The sequence below is a fragment of the Gymnoscopelus microlampas genome (assembly GCF_963454915.1).
Source record: "Gymnoscopelus microlampas genome assembly, chromosome: 4".
In the NCBI taxonomy this organism is placed as follows: Eukaryota; Metazoa; Chordata; class Actinopteri; order Myctophiformes; family Myctophidae; genus Gymnoscopelus; species Gymnoscopelus microlampas.
Genome location: NC_139941.1, coordinates 56326739 through 56342541, shown reverse-complemented (window position 1 = coordinate 56342541; position 15803 = coordinate 56326739). Strand labels below are relative to the sequence as shown.

At 43.4% G+C, this 15803-nt stretch overlaps 1 protein-coding gene across 1 annotated transcript in view; it reads right to left on the bottom strand.

The window, feature by feature from the left end:
• Nucleotides 1–4458: 4458 nt before the first annotated feature.
• The window catches only part of gak (cyclin G associated kinase), an 84175-nt gene continuing 72830 nt past the window's right edge, over nucleotides 4459–15803 (bottom strand). The window contains exons 23-29 of the mRNA XM_084056298.1: nucleotides 14638–14793; nucleotides 13648–13797; nucleotides 12679–12765; nucleotides 11097–11381; nucleotides 10603–10751; nucleotides 8956–9132; nucleotides 4459–7127 (exon numbers count right to left, since the gene is read on the bottom strand). Of these exons, the coding sequence (XP_083912424.1) occupies nucleotides 7026–7127; nucleotides 8956–9132; nucleotides 10603–10751; nucleotides 11097–11381; nucleotides 12679–12765; nucleotides 13648–13797; nucleotides 14638–14793 (1106 nt within the window). The 3' untranslated portion in view covers nucleotides 4459–7025. The remainder of the gene's footprint in view (nucleotides 7128–8955; nucleotides 9133–10602; nucleotides 10752–11096; nucleotides 11382–12678; nucleotides 12766–13647; nucleotides 13798–14637; nucleotides 14794–15803) is intronic.

The window sequence follows — 15803 nt, the reverse complement described above, 5'->3', positions numbered from 1 at the left end:
ATTTGAGATGAAAATAGAATAGAATTGTAATACTAGTCATTAAGCTGCTGATATAGACTGAAGTAATTAAAGCGGGTCATGTTTGCATGTTTAGAATCATAACAGCTGAAATCATTAATAAATCACTATTCAGATATTAACCTAAGGGCTGCATTAAGTGAAGGTGGGGGCCGCATGTGGCCCCCGGGGCGCCAGTTGCCCATGTATGCTCTACTTCATCAAAGTTGCATCACCCCATGTCCATTTGGACCGCCTTCAAAGAACCCCAAAGGTCCCTCTCGACCTGCTTTGAGAACCACTGTGCTACAGTAGTATACATTTAGGGCTCTTTGTGTCTCTCTGGTGACATAATTATACATTTAGGGCTCTTTGTGTCTCTCTGGTAACATTATTATACATTTAGGGCTCTTTGTGTCTCTCTGGTGACATTATTATTATATATTTAGGGCTCTTTGTGTCTCTCTGGTAACATTATTATACATTTAGGGTTCTTTGTGTCTCTCTGGTAACATTATTATACATTTAGGGCTCTTTGTGTCTCTCTGGTGACATTATTATACATTTAGGGCTCTTTGTGTCTCTCTGGTGACATTATTATACATTTAGGGTTCTTTGTGTCTCTCTGGTGACATTATTATACATTTAGGGTTCTTTGTGTCTCTCTGGTAACATTATTATACATTTAGGGTTCTTTGTGTCTCTCTGGTAACATTATTATACATTTAGGGCTCTTTGTGTCTCTCTGGTGACATTATTATACATTTAGGGCTCTTTGTGTCTCTCTGGTAACATTATTATACATTTAGGGCTCTTTGTGTCTCTCTGGTAACATTATTATACATTTAGGGCTCTTTGTGTCTCTCTGGTGACATTATTATACATTTAGGGCTCTGTGTGTCTCTCTGGTGACATTATTATACATTTAAGGCTCTTTGTGTCTCTCTGGTGACATTATTATACATTTAGGGCTCTTTGTGTCTCTCTGGTGACATTATTATACATTTAGGGCTCTTTGTGTCTCTCTGGTGACATTATTATACATTTAGGGCTCTTTGTGTCTCTCTGGTGACATTATTATACATTTAGGGTTCTTTGTGTCTCTCTGGTGACATTATTATACATTTAGGGTTCTTTGTGTCTCTCTGGTGACATTATTATACATTTAGGGCTCTTTGTGTCTCTCCGGTAACATTATTATTATCATACATTTGTACGTCCGTGGCAAAAAATGTCCACCGCTAGTCAGCATGGCGATGATAACCCCTGACCCCTGCATGTAACGGTCATAGAATATCCGGTTGTTCAGCGATCTATCCGCCCACACATACACTGAATTCTAATTCAGCCTTTTTTTTAGCCGAAAATAGCAGATCTACGAGCTCTCAACGCCTCGCAGCGCGAGGCGTTGAGAGCTTGTAGATCTGCTATTTTTGGCAAAGAGCCTATAGGTGTATGTAGAGGGAAAAAATAGCAGACTAAGTAAAGAAAATCACACCCAGTGTGAAGTGGGCGGTGTGTGGTCATCACAACATGACTCACTTAACAAAAAGGATAAATGACTTTTTTTTAAGTCCATACTGCTATTCATAGGGCTGCACATGTGTCATGTGTTTCGCTAGCCAATCACAGTCCTGAATTTGCAAAGTCAGCCAATCACATTACAGCTAGTGGTGATGACACTAGCTGTAATGTGATTGGCTGACTTTGCAAAAGTATAGATTTGCATTGACTGTGGAAGGGTTAGGGGTGTAGACTGCGTTGCCGTTGTAGACTATTGGCCAATCACGGTGCAGGATTGGTCAGTGTCCAAAACTCACTTATAGGGGGCGGTTACACCACCCCAAAAAAACTTTCATCTGAAACACAATTTTATACAATATAGAGTAGGGGGTCCCTGCTTCATCTCTCTCAGCTAGGGGGTCCTTGGCCTGAAAACATTGAAGACCCTAGCACTAGCTGGGAGAAAGCCTGTCATGAGAAAGGTTACAATGTCATTTACATAGATGTTATTTAGTTTCAATGCAAATGATTTATTTTTATATTAAACTGTTTAGACTGATTCTATGCATCTGATTTATTACCTCGTGTTTAACCTTGCCATTTACGTGGGCTCTGTCTTGTACCATCTTACCACTCTGTACAATAAATGTGTCAAAAATGTTTGAGTCAAAAATGCTTGCTTTAAAATATATATATATATATATATTCAAAGATTTGCACACATTTCCCATGATTTTTCAAAAGATAGCAGATCTACAAGCTCATAGCGCGGCACTCGGTGCCGTGCTATGAGCTTGTATATCTGCTATTTTTGAATAGCCAAAGTGTAAAATAATGAGTTTTAGCTCAAATCAAAAAGTGACACAGATAGTAAAAACATTTCAGGGCTTTTTCCACCACCGCCCCGGTGTCAGAGGACATCATCTTCTTCTTCTTGCTCCAGGGACTCTTTCTATACTGCAACATGAACACAAGACAGTGAAAACTCCTCCTTTCAGATCAAAACATGTTTTTATTATTAGTTCTCCTTTTTTTGTAACTTTTTTTTGCAGTGAAATCTACATTCATTAGTAATGGTGTCCTTTGGTCCTATGAATGACCCAATGCACTCTCTGACAGGACACAGTCAGAGTGAGGTTACACCCCATTCATAACACCAGTGTGTGTGTGTGTGTGTGTGTGTGTGTGTGTGTGTGTGTGTGTGTGTGTGTGTGTGTGTGTGCGTGTGCGTGTGTGTGTGCGTGTGTGTGAGTAAGTAGTTAAGGACACCAAAATGATAGCATGCTAAGCTAAGATGCTAATATGCTAACACATTTAGCATATTAGCATAGCATGCTAACATTTTGGTGTCCTTAACTACTGTGTGTGTGTGTGTGTGTGTGTGTGTGTGTGTGTGTGTGTGTGTGTGTGTGTGTGTGTGTGTGTGTGTGCGCATGTGCGTGCGTGCGCTTCTCTCCCCCCCAAATAAAGATACACTGGTCCCCCGTTGTGTTGAAATAAAAAAAAAGGAAAACACAAGTTTCATAATGTAATAATACATTGATTTCTGTCGACTTCCAGACGGAAAGAAAAACAGCCAAGAAAGTACAAAAAAGGGAAAGACGGACTGAAACGATAAAGCACAAACCTAAACCAACAGAGAGCGTGTGTGTGTATAGTTATATATATATATATATTTATATATATTTATAAAAGCACATTCATAATGATAAAGAGTTGCTTTGGAATGACAAACAGCCTCACTGCGTCCCTCACTCGCACACGCCATATTCAATTTATATATTATCTTAACTTCATTTAACTTATATATCATTAATGACCATGGATTCATCATGGTCCCCCAACCAACCAACCAGCAACCCCCCCCCCGCCCCCACCCCAACCAGGGACATGCACAGATAGACTCTAGGTGGTGCTCGAGAACCTGCCCTTTGCCCTCTTGACCAGAAGTGCCCTTTAGAAAAAAAGAAAAAAAAAAACATGTTTTTTTTTTTAGTTTACAGCAGGGGTCTTCAACAGGGGGTCCGGGACCCCTAGGGGGTCCTCAGAGTTACTACAGGGGGTCCGCCAAATCTTTATGTGATATGATTTTTCTTTTTACCATAACCACTCGAAACCTAGCATCCCTTTTCTGAGGAGAACTTTAGCCAAAAATAGCAGATCTACAAGCCCACAACGCCTCGCGCTGCGAGGCGTTGTGGGCTTGTAGATCGGCTATTTTTTAGCAAAGAGGTATAGGTGTAGAGGGAAAAAAGAGCAGACCAAGTAAACAAAAAAAGTATAATTTACTTGAGCACCTGCCCCTCAAAATGTCTGTGCACGCCACTGCCCCCAACACACACACACACACACACACACACACACACACACACACACACACACACACACAAAAGTCCCCAAAACAAAATAAATAAGAAAACATGGGATTTGATTGGTCCATGAGGTAAAATGTAAAATTTAAATAAAAAAAAGAAAGAATGAAAGAAATAAAGAAATAAATCTAGAGCAACCACAAAGCAGAACACAGTGAAGAGATAAACTGTATTTATAGTAGATGGTCGGTAATAATGGAACACGTCCTGGTTAAACACTGTGGAAAATAGATTGATAAAAACCCAGAACTGGCCATTAAAAGATGGAAGAGTGATTTCATATGAAGCTCTAATCGTCCTGTATATATATATACGCCCCGCCCCCCTTCCTCGCCCGTCTCCGTCTCGTTAAGCCAAATGCATAATGACTTTTTTTTTTTTTAACGAGGAAAGCCCTTTAACATGAAGTCCTCTCGCAAGTCGCTACATTAACCCATTAAGACCTGGAACTGTGTCATTTTTAGATTTGAGCTAAAAAAGCATTATTTTACACTTTGGGCTATTCAAAAATAGCAGATCTACAAGCTCATAGTGCGGCACCGAGTGCCGCGCTACGAGCTTGTAGATCTGCTATTTTTGGAAAAATCGTGAAAATGTGTGCAAATCTTTGAATATATATATTTTTTTAAAGCGAACATTTTTAACTCAAATCTTTGCCTCTGGGGGGGTCCCTGGAACAAAAGAAATTGATGGGGGTCAGCGGCCAAATACATATCATTTTGGGGGTGCTTGACATGAAAAAGATTGAGCACCACTGATATAGAAACATACGTTTTTCAGAATACTGTTGAGATTTAGGAGACATGTAGAATCGGCTTCAGGTCTCAATGGGTTAACCACCGTTTGATAATTAAATGATAACTCGCCCGGACAAAATAAAATAAAAATGAAACAAAGTCTTAATATGACGATATCAAATCAAATGGAGAAAAAAAAAACGAAAGGAAAAAGCAACATTTCCGCAAACCTGGGACCACCTCCCGACCCACTCCCCCCGCCCCCCAATGTTGGTGGGTGGGGCGTTCCTCCCCCAGGGAGGAGCCTAAACCCTAAACCACACCCCAGGGAGGAGCCTAAACCCTTTGTGGGATCCCTTCAGGAGTTTAACGGTTCCCTTTAATGGTTCCAAAAAGGACCCTGGACAGGTCTGAAACTCTGAGAGTGTAACACATGGAACCAAATGGACCCGTAAAACACTCTCAGAGTTGTGGTGGTCCTTGAAAATTAAACCACCGGTAACTATAATAGTCTATGAGACATGAAGTCCACAAAACAGAGCTCTGACAGTGTAGATAAAACCGGGCTCTGGTTCCTGGTTCCTGGATCCAGACCCTTTCCCCTTAAAACCCAGGGAGCAGGGACGTGCACAGAAAGACTCTAGGTGGTGCTAGAGCACCTGCCCTTTGCCCTCTTGACCAGAAGTGCCCTTTTGAAAAAAAGAAAAAAAAGGTTTTTTTTTCAGTTTACAGCAGGGGTCTTCAACAGGGGGTCCGGGGGTCCTCAGAGTTACTACAGGGGGTCCGCCAAATCTTTATGTGATTATGATTTTTCTTTTTACCATAACCACTCGAAACCTAGCATCCCTTTTCTGAGGAGAACTTTAGCCAAACATAGCAGATCTACAAGCTCACAGAGCTTGTAGATCGGCTATTTTTGGCTAAGAGGTATAGGTGTAGAGGGAAAAAAGAGCAGACCAAGTAAACCATAAAAAAAGTATAATTTACTTGAGCACCTGCCCCTCAAAATGTCTGTGCACGCCTCTGGCTGCTCAGCGCGGCCACTCTCCCGCTCGGCGACTCGCTCGGAACGTTCCTGGCGAGCCCTGGTGGCCACGCCCACCTTGTCGTTGATGTCAGCTGACCTCAAAAAGGCCTGCATTTTGTTGGGAGACCGTCGCCCGTACGCAGGACGCAGGACGTCGAGTGAAACCTTAAACCAGAGCTCGCCTTGCGGCGGGAATCTCTTCCAGGTGGCGATATGACGATGGAGGGCGGGGCTTACGGAAGAGGGCGGGGCTTACGGAAGAGGCGGTTCTGAAAACCTTCCACAGATTTAATGTAAAATAAGGAACACTTCAAAAAAACAATGATACAAATTAGCAACCGCCCACGTCTGGGTGACGCCGGGCTCCGCCCTATTCTGGGTGATGTCGGGGCTCCGCCCACTCTGCGTTGGATCTGCAAATGTCAACGTTGAGGGGGCGGGGTTTAGTTTGAAACACAGGTCCAGTAGCACTAGTAGTGTTCAGTCAAAAAAAAGACACTTAACGAAACAAAACAAACACCCCAGGGACCACCCATAAGATCGCACAGCAGTGCCACCTAGTGGTGGGGGGGGGGGGGGGGGTGTCTCACGGGGGGGCCGGGCCCTCGCTGTGAAAGAGACCGGCGGGTTCAAATGTTTTTTTTTTTTTTGGGGCGTCGCCGACATCGACCCCGAAAACACTGACGGGTCGTTGGTTACACTTCAGGGATAGGCTGGTCACCCTGGCTGTGTCACCCACGTGTTCACTGCATCATGTGGGTGCCAGGCTGGGCACCCCGTCCCGTCACCCATATCACCCACATCACCCATATGGGGACGACAAGGGATTCCCTATTATAGTCTCTTCCTCATTGAAGTTAAATTCCATTGGATGTCTGTGTGATTGTCTCTGTCGTTGTGTCCCTTCATGCAGCCTCTGACAGCACCGCCCTGTGGTGATGTGTGGAACTGCAAGCAGGCCAGAGAGAGAGAGAGAGAGAGAGAGAGAGAGAGAGAGAAAACGAGAGAGGGGGGGGGAGAGAGAGAGAGAGAGAACAAGTCTTTTCCCCCTCACTGTAGAAGGAAATAAAGGAAGGAGGGACGAGATCAAAGAGTCAAGGAAAGGTGTGTGTGTGTGTGTGTGTGTGTGTGTGTGTGTGTGTGTGTGTGTGTGTGTGTGTGTGTGTGTGTGGAATGGTGGAGGGAGACACCTCTCAGAGGCACAGCTCTCTCTCTTAAGGCCCAATGTGGGCTCAGTCCGGTTCCTATCTGGCCTCGTCTGGTCACGTCCGGCCAAAAAAGAAAAAAAAACGGTGGCTTTTTGGCCAAGAAGTCCAGTCCAGTCCGGTCTGATCCGGTCTGATCCGGTCCAATCCAGCTGGAAACGCTGTCCAGATTTTCTTTCTACTTTTAAAACAGAGCCTTGGATCCCTGGTTCTCAAACTCAGACCAGGCGTCGTTCAGCTCCATGAAGATCATCTTAGCGTACTGCTCATAGGGCTGACCTGTGGCCTACACACACACACACACACACACACACACACACACACGCACACACACACACACACACACACACACACACACACACACGTTTGTATTACCATACTACAGGGGTCTTCAACCTTTTTCACGTCAAGGACCCCCAAATTGACACATATTAGCCCACGGACCCCCATTCGAAAATATATGCCATTTTGATTTATTGGGGGGTCCCAATCTACACTGTATCATCATCATTAATGTTTTTTAACTCTGAGAGTGTACAAATGGAACCAAATGGACCCGTTAGGGTCCATTTGTACACTCTCAGAGTTAGAGACACATAAGGGTCCATTTGGTTCCATTTGTACACTCTGAGTTAGAGACACATAAGGGTCCATTTGGTTCCATTTGTACACTCTGAGTTAGAGACACATAAGGGTCCATTTGGTTCCATTTGTACACTCTGAGTTAGAGACACATAAGGGTCCATTTGGTTCCTAACTATTAGTTTGGCTGGGGACCCCCTGAAACCCCCTCAAGGACCACTGGTGGTCCCTGGACCACTGGTTGAGAACCACTGCCATACTATATACTTGTGAAGAACCCTTCTGCCACCTACTGGCGGTTTATACAACTGCAGTGTGAGCTCTTCATCTCAAACAGCTTCAGTCATTTGACTTTAATTTTAAAGGCCATTATTCCTTTTCTGGTGCCTTGATGGCTGTTTTTACACTTGGTTGCATGCTGGAAATAGCCGATCTACAAGCTCGCAGCGCGACGCGTTGTGAACTTGTAGATGTGCTATTTTCAGAGTGCAACACCCGAGTGCAACCAAACATGAAATGACTTGTCTTTTAGTTCTATTGGATATGGCCATTGAACATTGGAACAACATTGGAACATATGAATACACATTTCTGTTTGCCTTTTAGGCTTCATAATCAAAAATTGCACATTTTTCAACATGGATACCATTATGACCATTATGCAAAATAATTGTGATTAGGAGATTATGTAATACTTGTGACAGAGACCTCGTGCCAGTTTTATTGAATGTTTCTTATTAAATAGTATGATGTTTTGTTGACTTCTACTAACGCAATACATTTTTCTGACCTTTTTGAATCTGCATCCTGACAAGCAACTCATTTTAAACTCAACTCTTTTCCTGCCAAAAACGTTTATAAACATTTTTCAAAAAAGTTTTTTTAAATTTAATTTCTAAAATTATTCTTTATTTTTTGGGTTTTTCTGTTTTTCCGTTCTTCACAAAGAACCAGGAGATAACGTGATCCAAAGATTTGCTGCTCCATTCACTTCATGTTAAAAAATAAACAGAGAAGATATTCACATTTTTCCTATGTTTTACTATGTATTTTTGAGTGAAATTAAAATTTTCAAACAACAAATGTCAACGAGGTCGCTGAAACCACACCTGAAAACCTTCAGTGATTAGCAACCATCAGGGGATCAATCATACTGGAGATAAATATTCTGTGACTACTTGAAAAGGTATGAAATCGTAAAAAATGCTGGCAGAGGCTGCAAACTGTTTTAGAAAACCCCTGGCATTGTTAAACCCTTTCAAAAAGTAAAAACTAGCACACTGGGCATTATAAACTACACATAACTACACACTCACCTTATCATTATAAACTACACATAACTACACACTCACCTTATCATTATAAACTACACATAACTACACACTCACCTTATCATTATAAACTACACATAACTACACACTCACCTTATCATTATAAACTACACATAACTACACACTCACCTTATCATTATAAACTACACATAACTACACACTCACCTTATCATTATAAACTACACATAACCACACACTCACCTTATCGGGGTGGACCACCAGCACGGCCTTCCGGTAGAACTTCTTGACCTGGTCGGGGGTCACCAGGTCGGCCATGCCCACGGGTCTCCAGCGCCCCTCCCCCTCCCACAGCACCGTGTGCAGCGTAGAGAGCAGCGCCCGGATGTTACGCTCCTTCCCCTCGATCCAGTCAAAGATCTACCGGCACAGACACGTGAAGCATAAGATAGCGTTCATGCAGGACATGGAAGTCTTGCACGCCAAAGCTGTAACTAGCTGTCAGTCAGCTGATGTTGAACATCAGCTTTCTATTCCCCATTCACAGCTCAGCTGGTCATTACATCACACACTCATTATCCAATCACAGCTCACGCATTAGCAAAGAGGTTCCTTTAAATACGGCTTCGTATTCTCTAGGTCTTTCTTGGTTGCTGAACCAATGCATTCTGCTAGCTCCTCCTCCAGCCCAGCCTCCACCTTTTGTTTAGAGTCTGGCATAGGCTCAAATACTTGTGGTTATCATGTATATCTGCTTTGTTAGAGTCTGGCATAGGCTCAAATACTTGTGATTATCATGTATATCTGCTAATCCAAACGAATATGTCAATGTACTGCTTATTGTTGACGTTGTATCCCTATGGGGTTTTTGCTTAAGCATTCCCTGAATATATGCTTAGCAGGCTGCTTCCACAAAATTCTCCCAAGAGCGGAGCTTTAACGCCAAGCTTAACTGTGTTCCATTTGTGGCAATAAATGGTTAAATCTACTTTGACATGAGTTTCTGATTGAAGTAACGTTACTGTGTCATTATACATATAATATGCGGCCAAATACATATCATTCTGGGGGTCCGTGACATGGAAAACGTTGTGGCACCACTGACATAGCAGCCTACTGTTAGGATTTATAAAATGTTTTTAGATATGTATTTGGCTGCTGACCCCCATCTCAAAATATTTTGTTCCAGGGACCCCCCAGAAGCAGATGCAGAGTCACTGATGTCAGGACAGCAGAGTCACTGATGTCAGGACAGCAGAGTCACTGATGTCAGGACAGCAGAGTCACTGATGTCAGGACAGCAGAGACACTGATGTCAGGACAGCAGAGACACTGATGTCAGGACAGCAGAGACACTGATGTCAGGACAGCAGAGTCACTGATGTCAGGACAGCAGAGACACTGATGTCAGGACAGCAGAGTCACTGCCCATCTTTCGCCGCAGGCTGAAAACCCACCTCTTCAGGAAACACTACCCTTCCTCTTCGGCTTGCCTACTTGTTAACTAGTTGTACGCACTCTTGTTTTATTGTTTTATTGGATCTTGTTTATTCGATACACTTATTTGTTTTAGCTCTTGCTCATTTGATTTTCCTATTTTGTCTCATCTGTTTAAGAAAGTAAGTAGCTGATATATTGCACTTTTACTTTAGTGCTCTTAGTTGCTTGTTTTAGAAGAGAATGCACTTCAGACTTCTGGTGATTAGTAGTGTTCTTGCCTACCTATGTTGAATGCACTTATTGTAAGTCTCTTTGGATAAAAGCGTCTGCTAAATGACTGTAATTTAATGTTGATGCCAGAGGACAATGGGCCAGACTGGTGGGAGCTGAGCCTGGTATCATTACCTGTAGTTTGAGAGGGTCTGTATCTCTACAGAGTCTCCTCATTACCTGTAGTTTGAGAGGGTCTGTATCTCTACAGAGCTCCTGTCTCCTCATCTCAGCGATAGTCCTAGGTTCCTTCCTGTCCGGTCTGGAGGAGAAGCCCTGAGTGGACAGCAGGTCCCCGAAGTCGTCCTCCTTCACCTTGGGCTTGGTGCCTGCATCACCATGACAACAACGCTTACATTAGAATTATCACCATGACAACAACGTTTACTTTAGAATTATCATCATGACAACGTTTACATTAGAATTATCACCATGACAACAACATTTACATTAGAATTATCACCATGACAACAACATTTACATTAGAATTATCACCATGACAACAACATTTACATTAGAATTATCACCATGACAACAACATTTACATTAGAATTATCACCATGACAACAACATTTACATTAGAATTATCACCATGACAACAACATTTACATTAGAATGGTGTCACCACCCTTAAATAGTGAATGGTAAGCACTCATTCTCTCTCTCTCTCTCACCAAATCCAGGTGCTCGCACGCCCCTCTCCTCTCGCCCTCCGATGACGCTGGAGAAGCTCAGGTTGTAGTTGGGCTTGGTGCTCTGAGCCCCGCCCCCTACGCCCGGCCCAGAGGAAGAGGAGGCGGGCTTGTTGTTGTGGGCGGAGCCGGGCCTCCCGGCCTGCCAGGCCTGAGCCTGAGGTTTAGAGGAGGAGGAGGAGGAGGAGGAGGAGGATGAAGAGGCAGCAGGAGCAGACGGAGGCTTGGAGCTGAAGGCTGCTGCAGAGAAACTAGTGCTGGAGGAGCCTGAGGAGAACCATGAGGAGAAAATACACCCACTGTTTACTATGTAGGCCTTTACTACACTGTTTACTATGTAGGCCTTTACTACACTGTTTACTATGTAGGCCTTTACTACACTGTTTACTATGTAGGCATTTACTACACTGTTTACTATGTAGGCATTTACTACAATACACCCACTGTTTACTATGTAAGCATTTACTACAATACACCCACTGTTTACTATGTAAGCATTTACTACAATACACCCACTGTTTACTATGTAAGCATTTACTACAATACACCCACTGTTTACTATGTAGGCATTTACTACAATACACCCACTGTTTACTATGTAGGCATTTAGCACACACTCTGAACCAGAGGGACTTACAGTAAACAAGGTAAAAACACACATCAAATACAGAGAGACAGTGTAGTGTCTCAGTAAAGTAGGATCAGAGGTAAACCAAGAACCTAGCATCAGTCTATACGGTACTTACTATCAAAATAACAATATGTACATTGAAACTACAGATCAGTAGCTAGCTCTAGAGATTTACAAGCTACAAGCTTGTTGATGGGCTTATGTTCAGGTACGCTAGCCTGGTAAACCCCTCCCTCCGGATATCTCATTTCTATTTGATCAGTAGTGAGTCTGGCATTTTTGTCTGTGGGCTGGAGCTGGGTGGGAGTAATACCGTTTACTGACAAGTTGACAACCCCTTTAGCCAATCAGCAGTTCGTTCCCCTTCAGTCAATCAGCAGTTTGTTTTCCCGACCACCAGACAATGTGACGCAAGGGGACTTCTGAAGGCCATGCCGAAAATAGGTTGCTTTATTCGGATACAATGCGTGTCACTGCCCGCCCCTGCCAGTTCTCTGAATTTTTATTTTTAAATAGGCTCCGTCATGATTAATTGACCACATATATGAAGTTAAACAACTAAATGCTGTCCAAACGTTATCTTAAAAGTAAATTCCGTGCCTCAAAAAAGACGTTTGTGAGCGTTTTGAAAACCAAAACAGCAAACAGCGGACACAATTTTAATGTCGGCCCATTCCATTTTTGTCGGCTGCACTCAGCTCCATTCAGGTTCACTCGGGTTCCACCTGATAGGCCAACCTCCGCTGTCAATCACAGAACAATGAGCGAGGACGCTGATAGGCGAGTACATTTTTTGGACTAGCAAGAAACGCCCAGATAAGCCCTCAGGCCACACCCAATTCCTGAAATCAAATGCAAATGAGATTTCCGGAAGGGGGGGGGTTACCAGGCTACAGGTACGCAACACATGACGCACAACACAGTAAAAACTACCTGGTAGTTTGGAGCCCAGGTTTCCCAGGTCAGCAAATGGATCAAAGCTCTGAGACTTGGCCTTGGAGAAGGACGCTCCACCTGGAACTGCACAGTCACACACACACACACACACACACACACACACACACACACACACACACACACACACACACACACACACACACACACACACACACACACACACACACACACACACACACACACACACACACACACACACACACACACACACACACACACACACACACACACACACACGGAAGAAAGAGAGACGAGGGTGAATAAGATGAGGTTAATATCCTGAGTGCTTATGGACTCTGCTCTATGCTATGAGGACTCGTATATATATGCTATGACGGTTGCAGGGGAAACTGGACGACAGGGGACATTCTGTAAATAGACCCCATGGCCAGTCCTTTGGGATCAATATAAGTAGGAAAATGAGCCTATTTGTTATTTAGTCCGGACCTGTCCTTTAACATCAGCCAGAGTGAACATGTTACCAACAGGATCCTGTATGAGGGAATACCAAGGACACTGCCAAAGACATTAAGAACTGCCAGCCAGCAAATTGGTGCTGCTGTGAGAACCAACACACGGGCACCGGTCACAAGGACGCCCCACATTAACTCACTTAACTAACAATGACCAGATTCTCGTCATGTGGCGTTTTCAGTGGTTTGGGATGATTGGAGGCAACAATGGAGGCCTCGTCTGAGGAGAGATTAATGCAGAAACCTGGCCAGTGTGGGGTCGGGGCTCACAGACCTCACAGCCTACCTGTGCTGGTGAAAGTGACCTCACAGCCTACCTGTGCTGGTGAAAGTGATCTCACAGCCTACCTGTGCTGGTGAAAGTGACCTCACAGCCTACCTGTGCTGGTGAAAGTGACCTCACAGCCTACCTGTGCTGGTGAAAGTGACCTCACAGCCTACCTGTGCTGGTGAAAGTGACCTCACAGCCTACCTGTGCTGGTGAAAGTGGGTTTGGTGCTGCTGGTGTTGGCCCCTCCCCCCAGGCCAGAAGCAGCGCCGGCGCTCCAGCTGTCCCATCCTCCTAACAGGTCTGGCTGGCTGGCCGATGACGTCATCTTTGTGGGCTCACTCACTAGTTTATCTGATGCACGTGCACACGCACACACACACACACACACACACACACACACACACACACACACACACACACACACACACACACACACACGCACACGTTAGTCTAGTGTTGTGATTGTGTGAGTTTGTGATCTTTGTGTGAGTACTGTTGTTAAGTGTTTCATTAAAGTCTTTGTTTACTGTCCTTCTTGTCACCTGCGTTTGGTTTAGAGGTTTTGAGCTCTTTCTTTCGGGTCCTGCCATTATGTTAGAGAAGTGGTTCCTGACACAACACTAGTAGCAACATTAGCATTAGCAAGAGGCCATGTAGAGGTTCTAAATGATCAAACAGGCCATCTATGACTCCTAGTGATGTGACAGTTGCATTTCAAATGACAGTTTAGTTTCCATTGTGAAATAACATTTTGACTTTAATCAGAGATATATATATATATATATATATATATATATATATATAATTCACAGTGTGTGTTCCATTCACACAGCAACCATGCAAGGCTGTTAGGGAGTTCAGTGCCTTGCTCGAGAACATTTCAACATGAAGTCAGGGAAGGAACCGGTTCCTCGGTGGTTGCACAATAAACATTTTACCAGAGCGCACGGTTCTGGATTTTTATCACAGAAGCCATTTCTATGATTGCCAGTTCTGTTTTGTTTTAACTATGTAATGGTGGAATTCCATTGTATTGTGTTTTAATTTGATTGTGAAGTGTGAATGTTTGGACCCCATGAAGAGTATCCTTCACTGTGGTGAGGACTAATGGGGATCCATAATAAATAATAAACAATAAACAACTGTTGACAGTCCTCCATGCTTACTGAGGTCTGACCAATCAGAACTTACTGAGGTTAAAGAGGGAGGTGTTGGAGGCAGGAGGCGTGTTCTCTGACCCCTCAGAACCCAACAAGTCCCCGAACAGGTCCGGTCCCGAGGCCTGCCGCGCCGACGCCACGCCCGCACCGGAACCCATGCCAAACGGGTCGAACAGGTCGCCTAGAGCTGGGGGGCACATGAGGACAGGAAGTCAATTACAACTATTCACCTGTAATTAAGTCCCAGGCGGACTAAACATGTCATAACAGTTAGAACATGAGCTTCTATCATCTTAACAATATATCAAGGATTAAAAGACTGATGTCTCAACAGGACTTGTCCATGCAGTCATTTTTAGTAGACATGACTACTGTAACGGTATCTAAATAACAAAAACGATGGAGCTTTGCAAAAAAACTCACTTCACCCACTGTTTTACACCCGTAAACCTGTGATGTGACAATAAAGTTGATTCTGATTGTATTCAGAGCAGTGTTGATTTTGTCGACTAAAACTATGACGAAAAATGTTGGTCCACTACCTTTTTTCACTGACGAAAACATAAATAAAAACTAAGCTATGATGACTAAAACTAAGACTAAATATATTGACAATTTCGTCAACAAATAAAAACTAGACTAAAATGTCAGTGAGGGACTAGTGGAGAAGAGATCCAGTAGAACTAAAATAAGTCATTTTATGTTTGGTTGCGCTCAGGTGTTGCGCTCTACAAGCTCACAACACGTCACAGTTGTGAACTTGCAGATCTGCTATTTTCAGCATGCAACCAAGTGTAAAATCAGCCACTACAACGCCATCAAGGCACCGCCACAATACATTTTAGTCGACTAAATCAACTGTAGATTTAGTCAACTATAATCTTATGATATTTAGTCGACTAAAACTAGAATGAAACTAAAACATTTCAGATGACTAAAATATGACTAAAACTAAATGGACTTTTATTCAAAAGACTATGACTAAAACTTACTGTGCTGTGTAATGGCCTGACGAAAATAGAAGAAATTAAAACACTCCTAATTTCTACTACCCTCGATAGTTTCAGCAAAACCTATAAACCCTATGAATTTAAACCTAATAAGTGTAGCAGTGCCGTTGCACCCCAGATAGCGCGCCGAGAAGTCTTCAGACCAAATGTAGCTGTGAAACTATTAACCTCTCTGCACTGAGAACAC